General features: G+C 36.6%; 1 protein-coding gene and 1 non-coding gene across 2 annotated transcripts; both read right to left on the reverse strand.

Annotated features, from left to right (window-relative positions):
* Window positions 1-8,505: 8,505 nt before the first annotated feature.
* Window positions 8,506-10,017, reverse strand: LOC115998052 (expansin-A1). The gene is made up of 3 exons (XM_031237514.1): window positions 9,823-10,017; window positions 9,377-9,686; window positions 8,506-9,286 (listed from the first exon to the last, which is right to left on the reverse strand). The coding sequence occupies exons 1-3, from the start codon at window positions 9,950-9,952 to the stop codon at window positions 8,980-8,982; spliced, it is 747 nt and encodes a 248-aa protein (XP_031093374.1). The 5' UTR covers window positions 9,953-10,017; the 3' UTR covers window positions 8,506-8,979.
* A 3,043-nt stretch (window positions 10,018-13,060) lies between these two features.
* TRNAP-AGG lies at window positions 13,061-13,132 on the reverse strand. Its single transcript has one exon. It is a non-coding gene; the product is annotated as a tRNA-Pro (tRNA).
* Window positions 13,133-17,826: the final 4,694 nt, after the last annotated feature.

Consider the following 17,826-nt stretch of genomic DNA (forward strand, 5'->3'; position numbering starts at 1 on the left):
TTTCTTCCAAGTCAAAGAAAATATATATTCTAGTTTATATGAGTAATTCACAATATAAATATTTGTAAATTTTATAACAATAAAGAGTAGTATTATATACTCCGTGTATTTTTTGTTATTGGAATAGGCTAGGTTTTCAAAAAAAAAAAAAAAAACCATTTTTCTAGAAAATTCTGTGACTATGACAGGTCGGAAGGGGAGCGAGATTTGCGGCGGGAAATCACGTTTGCGAAGTCCAAAGTTACTTCATAGAGGATTTACTGTTTTCTTTGTCGGTTGTACAGCAAATACTTGACTTGTTTATACGAGATTCCATTTTTAAACTATACAGTAAATCATATTATCTTTGGGAAAATAACAATTTTTTCCTTGAATTATATAATTATAGCATTTTTTTCCCTTAATTTTTTTTATGTATTCATATTAGTTCTCTCATACTCTCGTTACTTTGAAAATGACAATTTTGTCAAAGATCTTGTGGTCTTGTTTTAAAATAAATTATTGTTTATATGTGGAATCAGAATAAATATGAAAAAGATCAGACACCATTTATAATCATTATAATTATAATTATAAACTAATGCTAGTAAAATGATCACGGTTGAATTCGAACTGAACCAAAATTGAAATCGTAGAAACAAACCGGATACGGTTCAAAAATGAAACCCAACATATCCAAATTTTAGTTTATTAAAATCGAAAATTAGAATCGACTCCAGTTCCAAACATGGATTTTAAAAAAATTGAATTTGAATTATGTTTAAAAAAAACGAAAATACAATTTAACAAAAAAAAAACGTTCAAGACGATTCAAATCATAACCATTGGTTTATTATTTTATAGAATTGAACAAGGACAGATCTAGAAATCTTCGCCAATGGGGGTGAAAGATTGAAACCAAAGAGATTTAAAATAAATAAAAAAAAAACAAACAAACAAACAAAAAAATACTTAGAGCTGAGCCATCAATATTGTTGCATAGGGATGAAAATTTAAAATACATCAAAATGTGATTAAAATACCATTTAAAACAAAATGTGAAATATAATTAACTAAATAAAATAGTTTAATAGAAAATACATTATAAATCAATCATATCATTATTAATATTAATAAAAAAACACAATGTTAAAAATAAAAAATTTCAATTAAAACCCCTAACATTTAAAGAGAACCAATGTCTTACCATCTAAGTTAAATTATCATTTGATTGAAATTATGTAAATTGAATATTTATAAGTTACTATGTATATAATGCGTAAGATTGTAATTCTAATTCCGACAACAATATGTTAATGACTAGAATAAGATGAAAGTAATGACATGTGTCACACCCTCACTGCCTTACATTGCCATTCGTCACTTGCAAATCACGTTCTCATTTTATTTTCTAGTCTAGCAACAACGTAACTCTTGTTTAATCAGAAACTATAACCAAGATCTCAGTTATGTTTCCACTCACCTTGGAGACAAGAAAACAACATTCAACAAATGGGGAACAGGACAGTTAGCATATTGAAATTGCTGAACAAAAGGAGTAGAAACATAGGTCTGGTCTTGTAGCAATGCAATTGCAGAAATTAATGTTATAAAATTGAGGTGCCATTTTCCGTGCATTTCCACAATTGCCCACACCGCCCTCTCAGCCATCCACCATCAATTGTTATACCATGACCTAGCTTCCCTGGTAACATTTTAAACCCTACAATGTAAGGTGAGTTCTAATTTAAAGTATAATTTGTCCATTTACCTTCTTCTCAATTTAATTATTTTCTTTTTAAAATCATAATACGGCATTTTATAGATACATTAATTTTACGGAAATTATATTTTGAATAATATTTGATGAATTTGTAGGAGAATATGATTGTTATAAAAAAAAATTAAAAATAAATAAAGAAGAAGAAGAAAATGTATTGTATCGAGAAAAGTAAAGGGCACATATTTAAGAGGAAGTTTGACTAGTCATTGTCAGGCTTTAGGGCACGGGATTGCATGCGACGTTGTTGCTGCTGCCAATTCAATTTAAAGCCCACTAGCAACCCTCACAAATTTTGTCCAAAATTCTATAATTTTTCTTCCTACAAACTTAGAAATTTTAAAGAGTAAATTCTATTTTTGTTTAAGATTTATATGTGACAATTTATTTTTTAAAATATTTATTATGGCATGTCAATTTTAAAACATCTTGAATAAAAACTCTTAACAATATAACCTATGTTTGTTCAATTCATGTGTAAATGTTACTTCTAGTCAAACATTGATACTCATCTACCTTTACATTCAATGCAGCGTGATAAATTTTTTGTATATATTTTCAACATTTTAAAACTTGGTGTAATCAATCTTGTTTTACACATTCAACTGAATTGAAGCATGAAATTCTATGCACACATTTGAATACGTGAGACCGGAATTTCACACACCTGAATTCTCCAAAGTCAACAATTAAACTACAATTCTAAATTATACAAAATTCCAAAAAAAAAAAAAATAAATGATGAGAACAATTATGTTTGTATTAGAGTTCACAAAATATAACTGTAGGAATACAAGAGTATATATACAAGAGAATCATAAGTAAATTAGGACTGAGAATCATAAGTAAACTAGGACTAAGACTTATAGTATGACTCTATTATGTAGAGTCCTAATACTCCCCCTCAAGCGGATGGTACGGAAGTAACCTGTAGCTTGTCACGTAAGAAGCAGAACCGGGGACCTGCGAGTGACTTGGTGAAAATATCAGCTAGCTGATCTTTAGTAGAAATAAAGTGCACCTGAATGTCTCCTACAGCCACTCTGTCTCTCACAAAGTGATAATCAATTTCGACATGCTTTGTGCGAGCATGAAAAATAGGATTAGCACACATATAAGTAGCTCCAAGATTGTCACACCAAAGTTTGGGCACTGGAAGAGGTGAAATTCCTATTTCTCGCAGCAAAGAGAGGATCCACAGAACTTCAGCACATACATCTGCAAGAGCCTTGTACTCTGCTTCAGTAGAAGATCGAGCAACAGTCCTTTGTTTCTTGCATACCCAGGACACTAGATTGGTTCCAAGAAACACAGCATGCCCACTAGTAGACTTTCTATCCGTAGGACAACCAGCCCAGTCAGAATCCGAGAATGCATGAAGCTCACCTGAACTTGACTTTCTCAATCGCAGACCCAAAGACATAGTACCTTTAACATACCTTAACACACGTTTCAGTTGTTCCCAGTGTGCAGTGGTTGGAGCATGCATGTGCTGACAAAGCAGATTAACTGCAAAGGATAAATTTGGTCTCGTGATAGTTAGGTACTGTAGTGCACCTGCAATGCTCCGGTATTGCGTGGGATCATCATATGGATCTGTACAGGTAGATATTGTCTTTGAAGTCGTAGTAGGTGTAGACACAGGTTTGCAGTCTGTCATACCAGCTCGTTTAAGTATGTCAGTCATATACCTACGCTGAGAAAGCAACACTCCATCTGCACACTTGACTGTTTCAATCGCAAGGAAAAACCCAGGCTCACCAAGATCTCTAATCTTGAAAGTACTAGAGAGCTTGGAGAGCAAAGCCTCCAATGCACCATGCTCATTGCTCATAACAAGAATATCATCCACATAAACAAGCAGGTAAACAGTAGCCGATCCACGAGAATAATAAAATAACGAAACATCAGTTTTAGAGGCATTAAAACCAGCAGATAATAGAAAAGTGTGCAAACGAGTGAACCAAGCCCGGGGAGCCTGCTTCAAACCATACAGGGAGCGTTTCAACAAGCAAACATGATCAGGGTGCTGAGAATCAACATACCCCGGAGGCTGACGCATGTAAACAGTTTCTGTAAGATTACCATTAAGGAATGCATTATGCACATCCAATTGCCTGACTAGCCAACCAGAAGAAAGAGCAAGAGAGAGCAACAACCTGACTGTAGTAGGTTTAACCACCGGGCTGAAAGTGTCAAAGAAATCTTGACCCGGGACCTGATTAAACCCTTTAGCCACGAGCCTGGCCTTGTAGCGCTCAACAGATCCATCAGCCTTCCTTTTCGTGCGAAACACCCACTTGCAGCCAATAATATTCATAGACGCAGTGGGAGGAACCAAGCACCATGTCTGATTCTGCAACAAGGCATTGAACTCCTGATCCATTGCCTCCCTCCATTCAGAGTGTTTGACTGCCTGAGTATAACAAGTAGGATCAACAGAGGAAACTTGCACAGTCAAACCCGCAACCGGAGCCACAGACCGACTCCTAGTGGCCATGGAGTGAGACCTCTCCGTGGGACGCACAGTACGACCACGTGGCCGACCACGAGGCCTCTTCTGAGCCACATCAGCAGGAGGCGAGGGAGCTACCACAGATGGATCAGCCACAGGATGAAAAACATATTCAGCCCAAGGTCGTGCAATAGATTCTGATAGAGCCTGCAAAACAGACTTAGCACCAAAAGGAAACACAGCTTCATCAAACCGCACATGACGGCACACAAAAACTTTATTAGTACGCAGGTCCATGCACCTATAACCCCGAAACGAATCAGGATAGCCCAGAAAGACACATGGAGAAGACCTGTAAGACAGTTTATGACGATTATATGGCCGTAAGTGCGGATAGCACAGACAGCCAAAGACACGAAGAAAGGAATGTGATGGCTGAGATCTGTGCACTAAGACATGAGGACTAGAGTTATGGAGAGTATGCGAGGGCATTTTGTTAATAAGGAAAACAGCAGCCTCAAAAGAAAAATGCCAGAACCGAGACGGCACAGAGGCACGAGCCATAAGTGCTAGCCCGGTTTCAACCACATGCCTGTGCTTCCGTTCCACACGACCATTCTGTTCGTGTGTGTACGCACAAGATTGCCTGTGACTAATACCAAGCTGAACAAAAACAGAATGTAACTTTTTATACTCAGCCCCTAAATCAGATTGAACAGCTTTGATTTTACGATTGAAGGCACGTTCAACTAAACATCGAAAACGCTCAAAAACAGAATATATATCTGACTTTAATTTCATAGGAAAATACCAAGTATAACGAGAAAAGTCATCCACAAATAAAACAAAATAACGATAACCCTCAGAAGAGAGTACAGGAGCAGGGCCCCAAATGTCCGTATAAACTAAATCTAGCACATTCGAACTAACAGAGACAACACGTGGCAATGGGAAACGTGCAGATTTACCCATTTGACACGCAGAACACACAGTATGAGAAGTTTTATTCGACTCACTAACAGAACAAGACTCCAAGACTCGATGTAAAACACGCTGATGCGGATGACCCAAACGATCATGCCACGTAGACGCCGAAGCACGAGCAGAAATAAACGCGGAAGGTGAACCAGAAGGAACCGGCAAGGTATAGAGCCCACCGGAACTATTGCCCCGCAAAAGAATTTCCTTGGTCCGAATATCCTTCACAACAAAAAAGGAAGGGTGAAACTCAAAAAACACCTGATTATCCGACGCAAAGCGCTGAACGGGTAATAAAGAGGCAGAAAGACGGGGAACATGTAAAATATGAGACAACTTAAGAGACCTAGAAGGCGTAGAAATAGAAGCATGACCCACGTTACTAATAAGTAAAGGCGTACCGTCACCAACACGTAAAGTGTCGTTACCACCATATTCTTCAGAAGTAGAGAGGGCAGCTATATCATGTGTGGCATGATGTGTTGCACCAGTGTCAGGCAACCAGGTATGAGCAGTCACGTTATTCGCCGAATCACCCTGATGAATAAAATTCGCTTGCGGAGAAACAACATAAGGCAACTTGTAACAAGACAAAGCCGAGTGACCAAATGAACCGCAAATTTGACACTGGATGGAAGAGCCTCTGCCACGGCCTCTCCCACCGCCACGTGACTGCCTACCAGAACCGCCGCCGCCGCGCCATGCAGAACCTCCGCGACCGCGAGCAGAACTAGAACCAGCACGACCGAACGGTGCTCCGCCAGCCGAACGGCCTCCTCCACGACCACGCGACTGGCGACCTCCCTGAGCAGCGAAAGCCGCCGGTGCAGCACCTCCAGGCAATGCGTAATCATCACTGGCGATGAAGTCTTGCGCGCCCAGCAAGTCAGCAAGCTCAAGGAGCGTCACCGGATGTCCTCGAACCGCCAGCGAAGAGGTGACACCCTTGAACTCCGGTCGAAGGCCGCGGAACACGTACAGGTTCTGTTCTTCCAGCGTTACCTTCCGGCCGGCGAGAGCTAAATCTTCAACAATAAGCCGAGCTCGCCCGAGATACTCTGCCGTCGACGAATCTCCTTGCCGGAGACCATGGAGTTGGCTAAGCAAGTGAAGTTGGCGGGATTGAGAGGCGGAAGCGAGGGACTGCTCAATGGCATCCCACAACTCCTTCGATGTCCGACAGCCGACGGCGATGGAGAGCACCTCCTCGGACAGCGAAGAAACCAGGAGAGACAGCAACCCTTGATCACGGCGAGACCACGCAACAAACGCCGGATTCCGAACGCGGGCAGCAGCAGCGGACGAGGTAGCAGCAGACACGGCAGGGAGGAACTCCTCCGGGCAAGGACACGATCCATCAACAAGATCAATGAGATCATGGCCACGTAGAAACGGGAGAACCTGAGTACGCCAAAACAAAAAATTGCGGTGGTTGAGTTTGATGCTAATGTAGTGATGAGCAGAAGAGAGCGACGACGCGGGAGCCGGCGCCGCAGAACTCACAGCAACATCTGAAACGGTCCGCTCAGAGGCAGAGCCGTCATTCGTAGCCATGGGAACAAGAACGAAACCCTAGCGACTGATACCAGATGAGAACAATTATGTTTGTATTAGAGTTCACAAAATATAACTGTAGGAATACAAGAGTATATATACAAGAGAATCATAAGTAAATTAGGACTGAGAATCATAAGTAAACTAGGACTGAGACTTATAGTATGACTCTATTATGCAGAGTCCTAATATAAATAATTGCCAGTTTCTTGTGAAGAAACCATGAACTTTTCCAGTAATATGATTTTACATTTGTAGTAAAAGTTATTTGTATCAAAGAAATAATGCATGGTGTTGAGATGACAAGCTTCAACGCATACAGTGAATCATTCAAATCAAATTTATACTTTTGCCATATATATATACCAAACACCCGAATGCCAATGCCATGATTGCCTTTCCCACACTCAATTATGAGTACAAAGAAGGTGGCGCAATGTCCGTTAGTTCAAACAATTGCAAAAGCAACTTGGTACGTACACTTGTTGTCTCTAAATATCTTCCTGCTTGGTCTCACCCATCATACTTCTGTGAAGTAAAACTCCAACACCATCATAAGGATTGAACCGCAACCCAAACGCCCCTCCACGTTGATGGAAAATTTTCAGTGGGATCTACTCTCGATTTGCGTCATGTTTACATTGATTCAGATTCTCCTAAGTGGGAGATTTAATTTGATATATTTAAATGCTCGAATATGTTGTTATGATCCATTGCATTTGCTTGAAAAATTGATGCATCTATATATATGCTCAAAAGAAGGGAATCGGTTTAAAGAAAAATGTTTTTCAGCACTACGCCTTAGATTAACTGTTTATCTTTTTTGTGGAATTTTTATTTTTGAATTATTGTAAAAAGTTCTAACACATGTCCTTACGGTGAAGTTTGAGTAAAAGAGATAAACCATACACCATGTAGTTGTTTGCATAGCTAAAAATCCTAAAATATTAATTTTTTTGAATTGATAAACTAGTTGAGCTGTATTTTCAAATAACTTCATGACTATCTGCATGAGCAACTTAGTTTGTCACATAAGTGAAATTTGAAAAGAAAAATTAGGGATCGAGTTTCACTAACCACAACGTGGGAGCAACCTTTTAAAGTGAATAGAGCTTTTAACTGAGTTTCCATGATTTATCGGGGCATGAAAGACCCTTGGGGTTAGAGAAAAAAAATAACTTCATGGCCATTGAAATTTTAAGGTTGAGAGAGAATTGCATAGGTATTTTCAATAGGGGTATATTAAAAACAACCTCAATTAACCTTTTAGACGCATAAAAAATAACTATAGTCTTTATATTTCAGTACCTTTTTGAAGCCAACAATTAGCTGTCACAACTAATTCATTAAATCTGGTGTTCACTATATTGGGCTTGCAAGCTAGGCCTTTGAATGCTCCTACTTTAATGATTCTGCTCCAAAACTCTCCATTTTCTCATTACTACAATAATTTCTTTTTTTTTGCCGAAATGGATAAATAAATGAGTAGAATTTTATTTTAGTCTTTAAAAGTTACAAGTTTATATCTTGTACACTCTTTCCATTAAGCTTAGTGCACATTCACAAATCAAAACTCTTAATACTATAAAATTTATTTTATTCTTTGATTATTTCACAAACTCTGCTATAGTAACATCGAGATTTTTAATTTTTAACTTTAATTGATTTCACTTATCACTTTCAAATTTAAAAAACGTTATACTGTTAATTCAAATACCTAAAATACCCCCACCTAGTTAAGAATTACCTCAAGGCCATATGCACATAATAAGAAGCTTCTCATCATCATTACTAATAAAATAAGAAATTTACACTTATAACCCCATACAAATCAGCCTTTCTCCAGCTACATAGATATGCTTGAAGAAAGAAAAATATGATTCCAGCTATATAGTAAAAGCACTCACTAAACCTAATATCAGCGGGTGGTAAAAGAATCCACCACGGCACCTTCTATTTTTATAATAGAAGGAAAAACAACAAAATAAAAAATAAAAACGGGCCAAAAAACCACTGGCCTCAAGAATTGGGTATACCCTTTATAAACTAGGGCACCCCACAAACCCATTGCAGAGAAGGCTGTTTTAAACTTAGCCTTCCCATTTTGACCCTAGACTCCATACTACAGGTCACAATACTACTAGTCTACTACTACTACTGACACACCTACTATAATAAAACGCTTAATCGGTGGTAGTTTTGTCATTTGTGAGGTAATTAATGGCGGCGGTTTTCAACGGAATTGGGCGCCGGAGTAGGTTTGACCGAAAGACCAGCCGGCGGGGGCAACATTGTTAGACACCAAGGTGCGGCCGTCGCTGGTGGTTACCTTGAACGACAAAGCCTGGCCGTTAAGGTTGGCGTTGCTTTGCCAATTTTGCCCCCAGTTCCTCGACATCGGCTGCCACGCCGTCCTTGAGCCCTTCACCTCCACCGAGTGGACGTCGCCGGCGCCGCCCACATTGGTGACGAGTACCAAGTTGAAGAAGGCGTGGCCGTTGATTGTAAACCTTATTCCTCCCCTTCTCTTACAGGGCACCCTAAAAACCCCAAAAAATCCAAAATTAGTGTCTATAATTCAGGTAACTCATATTCCTAATCCATATATGAGACAAACTCAATTAATATACCTTTTGTAAGCGACGGGGACTATGCCGGCTCTGTATTGGGCAATGTGTTGGAAGACGGGCTGAGAGAGGTCAAAGTGGTGGAGGGGAGGGTTGCACCACCCGCCGGCGTTGTTAGGGAGGCCGTTGTTCGGCGGGCAAAAGTTAGTGGCGGTGACCTGAATAGTGCCCGGCAGGCAAGATTTGTCACCCACACACCTAATTGCATAGCAAGACCCACAGCTCAACCCATTGTTGAACAGCGCAGTACTCAGCGCTGCAGTGTTTGTACCATACCCTTGACTATACAAATTCCCATAACCACAAGCCCCACCTGTACAAATAAATCCAAACCCACTTAACATTAGTCTAATTTAAACCAAAAAAAAACACAATAAACTGAAATTCACAAAAATGACAAAAATACCCCTGACCAAGAAAACATGAGATATTGAAAATGTCCCACATACCCATCGTGCCAGAGGCGTCACCGCCGCCGTAGAAGGTGGCGTGAGCATTGGTCCACCCTCCGGTGCCGTAGCCATTGACATTAGAGGCCATTGCAAGAAGGACAACCAGGGAAACCGCAATGAGAGCCATGAGGGAGAAGAGGGTAATTTTACTCTTTGAGAGTGGGATTTTGGGGGGAGACAAGTTTTTGTGGAGAAAATGGTGAGGAATGAGGGAATATAAATAGAAGGCAGGTGGGGGGCGTGTTTGGTCTTTGGCTCGCTTTACAACAGTTGCAAGTTATTACATTGTATAACTAACACATTTTTTAGGGTTGTTGGGGACCATAAACTGTCAGGACAAAGTAGGAATATATCATAAAATGATTTTATGTTTTTTCTTTTTAAATTTTTTGTGGTGGGAACCCCTTCTACTTTAAACAATTTCGACTCTGACCCAGCAACATTTTTACAGCTAAGCATTACAACTGCAAAATATGTTAATTCTTCCCATCCCATGTTATACGATTTACTAGTTTAACGATCCTTCATTAAAATTATTTATAATTTAATGTAACATTTGTATTTAAAATTTAAAAAAGAAAAAAAAAAAGGTTTCCGTCCATAAATTATATTATCAAGTGTCAACACTTTTCATTCTTTAATCTTTACTTGCTTACGAAGTGAATTTTTTGTCTTTCAATTATCTGTGAAATGTTTTTTTTTTTAATAACCTAAACCTTACAAAACTCTAGGGGCAAAAAATCACTATACAGATAATAGATAGATAAAAAGTGACATTTTCTTTTTTAAAATAAAAATTGAACATTTTCGAGGGAAAATTTGAAGGTGGAATTGGGCCGGGAGGGTGATTAATGGGCCGGAGAGTGGTATTTTGGTAGCTTTCAAGAGGGTAAAGTTGGCAATATCCAAGTGGGGTCTACCGCTTTTATCGCAAGGAAGCTGCACATGCAAGCATCGCCCATTTGCCGCAATGACACTTTTTCCTCTGCTTCAATTTGTTCCCTTTTGCAGCCCGCCCTTCCTCTTCTTCTTCTTCTTCTTTTTTTTTTTTTTTTCAAAAAAAATAATTTTTTGTGAACACTATTTTTCTGTTTTTTTTTTTTTTTTGTAACACTAAAATTTGAATTGTGCAACTGGTGGGAAGTGGACACTTTTAAGATAACCTCATATTCTTATCTCCTCCATGCATCTTTCACTTTCTAGCTAATCAAACACATCAATTCTTTCCCACTGCAAAATCTCCTTTCCCCATTTTGTTTGTTGTTTCGTGTAATTTTTCTCATTGACCCTTTTCATTTATACATTATACCCAACCCAAATCTCTTATAATTTTAGGCTTTGGGTAAGGTAGTGCTTGCCACCCATGTTTTTGTGTTAGGCACAATAATGCATGGTTAACTTAGTCGTACCAGATATTGCAGAATAAATATTAACATTGTTGAATACAATTCAAATAATATATCTGTTGTCAAAAATCTTGTGATCTAGTGGCACATGATTACACTTTCACATATAAAAGAGTGGGTTTGAGTCTCAGTTCTTATAATTGAACTTGAAAAACATTGTGTGTGTATACAAAATGGATTGGAAGTTAAATTCCTGCATGATGTTTGAAATAGAGGTTGATAATTTTAAAGGTAAAGTGTGAACAAATTAATGTCAGTGTACAATGCATTAAAACCCAAAATACATAAATATAGGAGTGTCAATTTGGTATGTATGACCATTATTAAATTTAATAGTATTGGCACCGCTCTCCCTATAGGGCACAGCAATAAATGGCAAGGAATAAATGGTTTGTATTGTTAAAGTAGTTTTTGAGTGGTGAAGGCAGGGCGGTTTAAGTGCAAGAATTGAATGCACAATCTATTCTGGTAGAAATATTAATTGGACATGACTCACTTCACACATATTTCATATGTTCAGAGGAATTCAATCCCTCCACTCCCACCATTCATTAATTACCAGTTTTTGCATCAAAAAAAGCTGCATAACACAACCAACCTACCTTACCTGCATCCCTAATTGCGGTCAGAATTTTTACACCAACCTATTCGCACATAAATTCTTCTTTATGGAATAAAATCGTGCAATTAAGCTATTAGTGATAAAATATTTTCATTATGTTACCGGTTTAAGGGAGACAACAAACCTTCAACAAATCATTTTGAAAGATTGACTTATTGTGCCGTGCCCTAGTAAAGATGGGGCATTCCGAGAATTGAACTTGGAGCCTCTCGCACCCTAAGCGAGATTATAGGGCTGTTAACGAACCGAACATAAACGAACGGAGGCTGTTCGTGTTCGTTTGTTAAGGATTTTGGGGTGTTCGTGTTCGTGTTCGTTTGTTAAGGTTTTTGAAAATCCTGTTCGTGTTCGTTTGTTAAGCGTTCGTTAGTGTTCGTTAACGTTCGCGAACATGTTCATGAACGTGTTCGTTAGCGTTAACGAACACGTTCACGAACGTGTTCGCAAACATTAACAAATACGTTCACAAACATGTTCATTTACGTTCATGAACACGTTCGTGAACACTTAATAACCAAATACCTGCACATGTTCATGAACACATTTGTTCGCGAACAATAAATAATCTGCATTCACATCTTCACGAACAATTATATATATATATATATATATATATATATATATATATATATATATATATATAAACATGTTCGCGAACATTATTAAACGAACACTAAACGAGCTTGTTCGCGAACACTACTAAATGAACACAAACGAGCTTACTATTGTTCAGACTCTGTTCGTTTATTAACCGAGCTCTAAATTTTGTTTGTTAATAAACGAACATAAACGAACGCGTACCGAGCTCGAACACGAGTAGTTTGTCGAAAGCTCTAATCGCTAACAGCTCTAAGCGAGAATCATACCACTAGACCAAATGCTCTTCTTTATATATGGAATAAAATCGTGTAATTAAGGTATTAGTGATAAAATATTTTTATCATGTTTACGGTTTAAGGGAGCCAACAAATTATTTTGAAAGATCACCTTATTGTGTCGTAGTGAAGAAGGGGCATTCCAAGAATTGAACTCGAGACCTCTCACACCCTAAGCAAGAATCATACCACTAAACCAAATGCCCTTTTTTCTATTTGGAATAAAATTGTGCAATTAATCTATTAGTGATAAAATATTTTCATCATGTTTACGATATAAGGGAGCCAACAAATTATTTTGAAAGATCACCTTATGGTGTCGTAGTGAAGAAGGGGCATTCCGAGAATTGAACTCAGGACCTCTCACACCCTAAGCGAGAATCATACCACTAGACCAAATGCCCTTCTTTCTATTTGGAATAAAATTGTGCAATAAAACTATTAGTGGTAAAATATTTTCATCATGTTTACGATATAAGGGAGCCAACAAATTATTTTGAAAGATCACCTTATTGTGTCATAGCGAAGAAGGGACATTTCAAGAATTGAACTAGGGACCTCTCGCACCCTAAGCGAGAATCATACCACTAGACCAAATGCACTTCTTTTTATTTGAAATAAAATCGTGTAATTAAGCTATTAGTGATAAAATATTTTCATCATATTTACGATTTAAGGGAGTCAACAAACCATCAACAAATTATTTTGAAGGATAACCTTATTGTGCCGTGCCCTAGTGAAGAAGGGACATTTCGAGAACTGAACTTATGACCTCTCGCACCCTAAGCGAGAATCATAGAACAAGTGCCCTTGTTTCCATAATTAACATTTTAAAGGATTTTGTGAGTGGGTTGAGATTACACTTACGCATACATGGTCATGGCCTATGATCATCAATAATTTTTTAAAAAACATATTCTGAAAATGCTTAATATTTTAATCTGTAGTCTACGTATATAAGAAACATTTGACCACAACCGGACCATAATTAGCACACTTTATTATTGGCCAATGGCCATTTACAAATGCGGATTAAAAAAATTATGAAATGGTACATAGTACATACTATATACTTATATTATAAATTGCTTCGTGTGTTTTTTCTATTTTATATACTATAATAATATTTCAAAAAAGAAAAAACTCTATAATAAGATCAAGAACGGAATATCTCCGTACATTACTTCAAATTTCAGTCAATAACCAAATACTTTTTTATTTAAAAACAAAATAACCAAATAAATAATAATACTAAAAATAAATATAAAAATCACAAACATCAAGATTTTATATTCAAAATATTATATTTTTGATAGATCTACTTGGAACCAATTTCAATTCATAATATAAGTATAGTATAAGTTACTAAAATAACCAGACAAAAAAAATTACAAGAACGAAGCAATTCGTGAATAAGTGTTTAATCATTACAATTTTAAACTATTTATAAAAGCAATATATATAACATATACATACGCCTCTTTGGCGTGTGTTGATTGGTAACTCACCTTGAATCTTTCATACTAGACGTAATTCTAAGCAAGAGGATCCAATTGACATCTCAATGAGCATGCTAATACGGAATGTCATGCGTCAAATCCACAACACATGACGGAATTGTTAATATGATAAGGTAATATACTCATAAATTTCAGGATCTTAATTTTTGTATTTTTTTTGTTGTGGACTATCATTACAAAAAATCGAAACTTTATGTAAAGTTGTTTAAAAATATAAATACGGAGCAATTAGTTTTGTTCGTTAAAATAAATTTTATTAAAATGATGATTTGAATGCATTTTATAATTTTATAACTACAGTTTAAGAATTAAATATGATGAGCACCACAGTCCACATATTTTTCTTCGTAGTGCTTTTAGGAAAAGATAAAGAGACGAAAGAAAAGTTAAGGAAATTGAAGAGCGATATAATGCAGATTGCAGAGGAATCTCTATTCTCTGCAGCAAATTGATCCAACCGAAAGCGATTCAAAGAATCAAAGTGGCGCCACGCCAGTGAAGCCTATGCACTTGCAACCCTATTTGCCATTTTCTTCAATACCTTTACTCTTCCTTTTTTTTTTTTTTTTTTTGGATTTTATTCTTTTTGTTTGCTTTTCCGATTGCAATTTCATCTTTCAGGGGTGTTTGGTTGGATTAAAAACATTTTTCATGGAAAATATTTTCCTAAAAGGGGATAGGAATGTTGTTTTATGTTGTTTGGCTAGATGAAATACATTTTTCATTGGAAAATGAATTCCTTGCGAAAATGTGGGATTTTGTTTTTCATAAGACTTGAAAAAAAAACATCCTTGGACTATTTTACCCTTATACAAGTTTCTTAATTACATCGGCACCTATTTATTCATTTAACTTTTTAGGGGCATAGTGGTCTTTATATTCATAATTCCTTACAATTCCAAACTCAACCAAACAATGAAATTCATATTCCCAGTAATTTCTTTTCCACCAACCAAACAATGAATCTATTCTCCTGGTAATTTGTTTTAAATATTACCAAACAAGCATAATTCTGCGGCAAGCCCCCCCCCCCCCCCCCCCCCCCCCCCCCCCNAAAGTCTATAAGGAGAAAATGTGACTTTTATGTTTAAGGATCTTTTTTGTTGTTGTTGTTGTTGTTGTTGTATTACGACGAAAACTCACAGTTCTACTCGGGTGTACACTATGTAAATCACTCACCTATGAATAGCCCGCAAACCGCAGGAGAAATATAAACTTATAATCAGGAGAACTTTATACAATGAGTTCAATTAAGAGGGTTGTGTACTTGTGTTAGCAATAATCACACGTGTTACTTTTAGGTACGAAAAATCATATTTCATAAACCCTATCATCACTTGGTAAAAAAAAAAATGTGACTTTTAATTGAAGTTTGTTGGGTGACGAGTGAAACCAACAACCACTACTTAAAGATATTGATTGGATAAACTCCACCTTGTGTTACAAGCCGGTAAGGCAGTAAGGACCCAAAAGAGGTAAACAAGCGTTGGTTACCCATAATTAACACACTCAAATTAAGAAAGTCAATAGACCGCTCTCACTGGAAGTCGAACTTGAAACTTTGTGGTTACAAAGTAAATAACATTACCGATTTGATTGAGCTTGTCCCCTATGACAATATATACACAAATTTGGCATATTTTCCCTGTGTTTATATGATTTTATCTGATTAACTTATAATAGAATTGCGTAATTGAATAGTGTGTATTTTCAAAAAAAATAGCAAAAAAGTTAAATAGCAATTTATCTTTAAAATGTTTGACATAGACATAAAGTTTTAAATTTTTTTGTTTAATCATATTATATATAGTATTTTTATTCTTTGTAAATATATTTTATTATGATACGTTAACATTGAGTGCAAAAACGAGTGTAATTATCAATATTTTAAACATAAAAGAAAATGTCACCATATTTAAGATTTGTTCATGTAACCAAAAGTGATTGATGGTCGGTCAATCACGAAATTATTAAGAAACAATTTGAGTGCAATTACTATTACTTTGCTTGACGCATAAAGTTGTGTGGGTAATTATTGACTATTAACTTGCTTGACTTATAAAGATGTGTGTGTCTTTGTTAATTATTGTTAACATGCTTGACTTATAAAGGTAGACAAAAAATAATATTTTTTTCTATAATAAATGATGGCAATTACAATACATGTGATTTTTGTTCAACATATAATATATAAATATAAATGTACAGTCCATCTAAATATATAAATATAAATGTGCAGACAACAAACAAACTTGCCACAAAAAGCTTTCGCAGTAGCTTGCTCTTTATTTTCTGTTCCTTTGATTAGTTGCATGTAAAGGTCAAACTGGCTTGTCTGTATGATCCCCGGGAATTGCACGCTCGCAACTTATTTCTCATCAATAATTATTTTTTCGTTAAAATAATTTAGTCTTGTAGTTAAAATTGAACACATGCGGCATCAAAGACAATCCGATGTAAAATGTCATGATTTTGAATCTCTGGTCCAATGTTGGAGGTTTCATACAATATCAATCGTTGTTATTTTAGTAAAAATTATTATGTGTTTTAAAAAAAAATATTACTATGGGGATAATTAGAAAAGATTTTAACGGCCACTATCACTAACCAATTTATGGTTTGCATTTGTCCAAAACCCAGACATCGTATAAAGATCTTTCCAATCAGTGATTATGGGGATGTTTTGTATCCATCCATATCGGGAGATTAAATCTGGACCGTATCTTAAGGTTTTGATTTACTGATGATAAGTCAGTGTCGGGCAGTGGATTCGTGAAGCTTTTTGGTTACCTCAAAGCTTTCACGGTCGAATTCACATTCTCTGCAAGTAAAAGTCAATCATAACAAACAAACAAAACAACAACGATGATTTCGGGTGTTGAACGGATCCTTGTCGTTCATGTTGGCATTATGGTATTCGGCTTCAAGTGTGTTACGTTACGTAACTGCGTAATTAATGAACACACATTATATGCCACAAATTTCATCATTACCAATCAATTACTACGTATATATTATCATAATCTACCGTTTCAGGTAGGTAACCTGAAACCTGGATACGTTAGGTATAACAAAGGGTGCGTTTGGTTCGCACATGGGAATCGGAATCGGGATGGGTATCAAATACTTGGTAATGGTAATGGGTTTTGGTGAAAATATTTAGCATGCTTGGTAGTTGGGTGGAATGGGAATGATTATTAATAGTTGGGGAAGAAATGAGGAATGAAGATGAAACCCTTATTTCATAACGGTATAAGTTTTCCAATTAATAGGGTATTCCAAACCCATAGTAGCATTTACAAAACCTATCAACCAAAGACAAGCAATCACTTTCATACCCATTACTTATACATAAACCCACCAACCAAACACACCCAAAATGTTGACTCCAAATCTTGAAAAATAGTACATTAGTTATTGTTTACTTCAATTTTTGTTAGTGACGAGTGAAATTCGCAACCACTATCGATGATATGTATATGGTAATTTTTTGTATTGTGACCCTAACTGGCAAAAGATCACAGGTAAAACAATTTAGGTTGTTATGATGAGAGTTTCATAGAATTTTATTTATATTT

Source organism: Ipomoea triloba, chromosome 1, assembly GCF_003576645.1.
Source record: "Ipomoea triloba cultivar NCNSP0323 chromosome 1, ASM357664v1".
Lineage (NCBI taxonomy): Eukaryota > Viridiplantae > Streptophyta > Magnoliopsida > Solanales > Convolvulaceae > Ipomoea > Ipomoea triloba.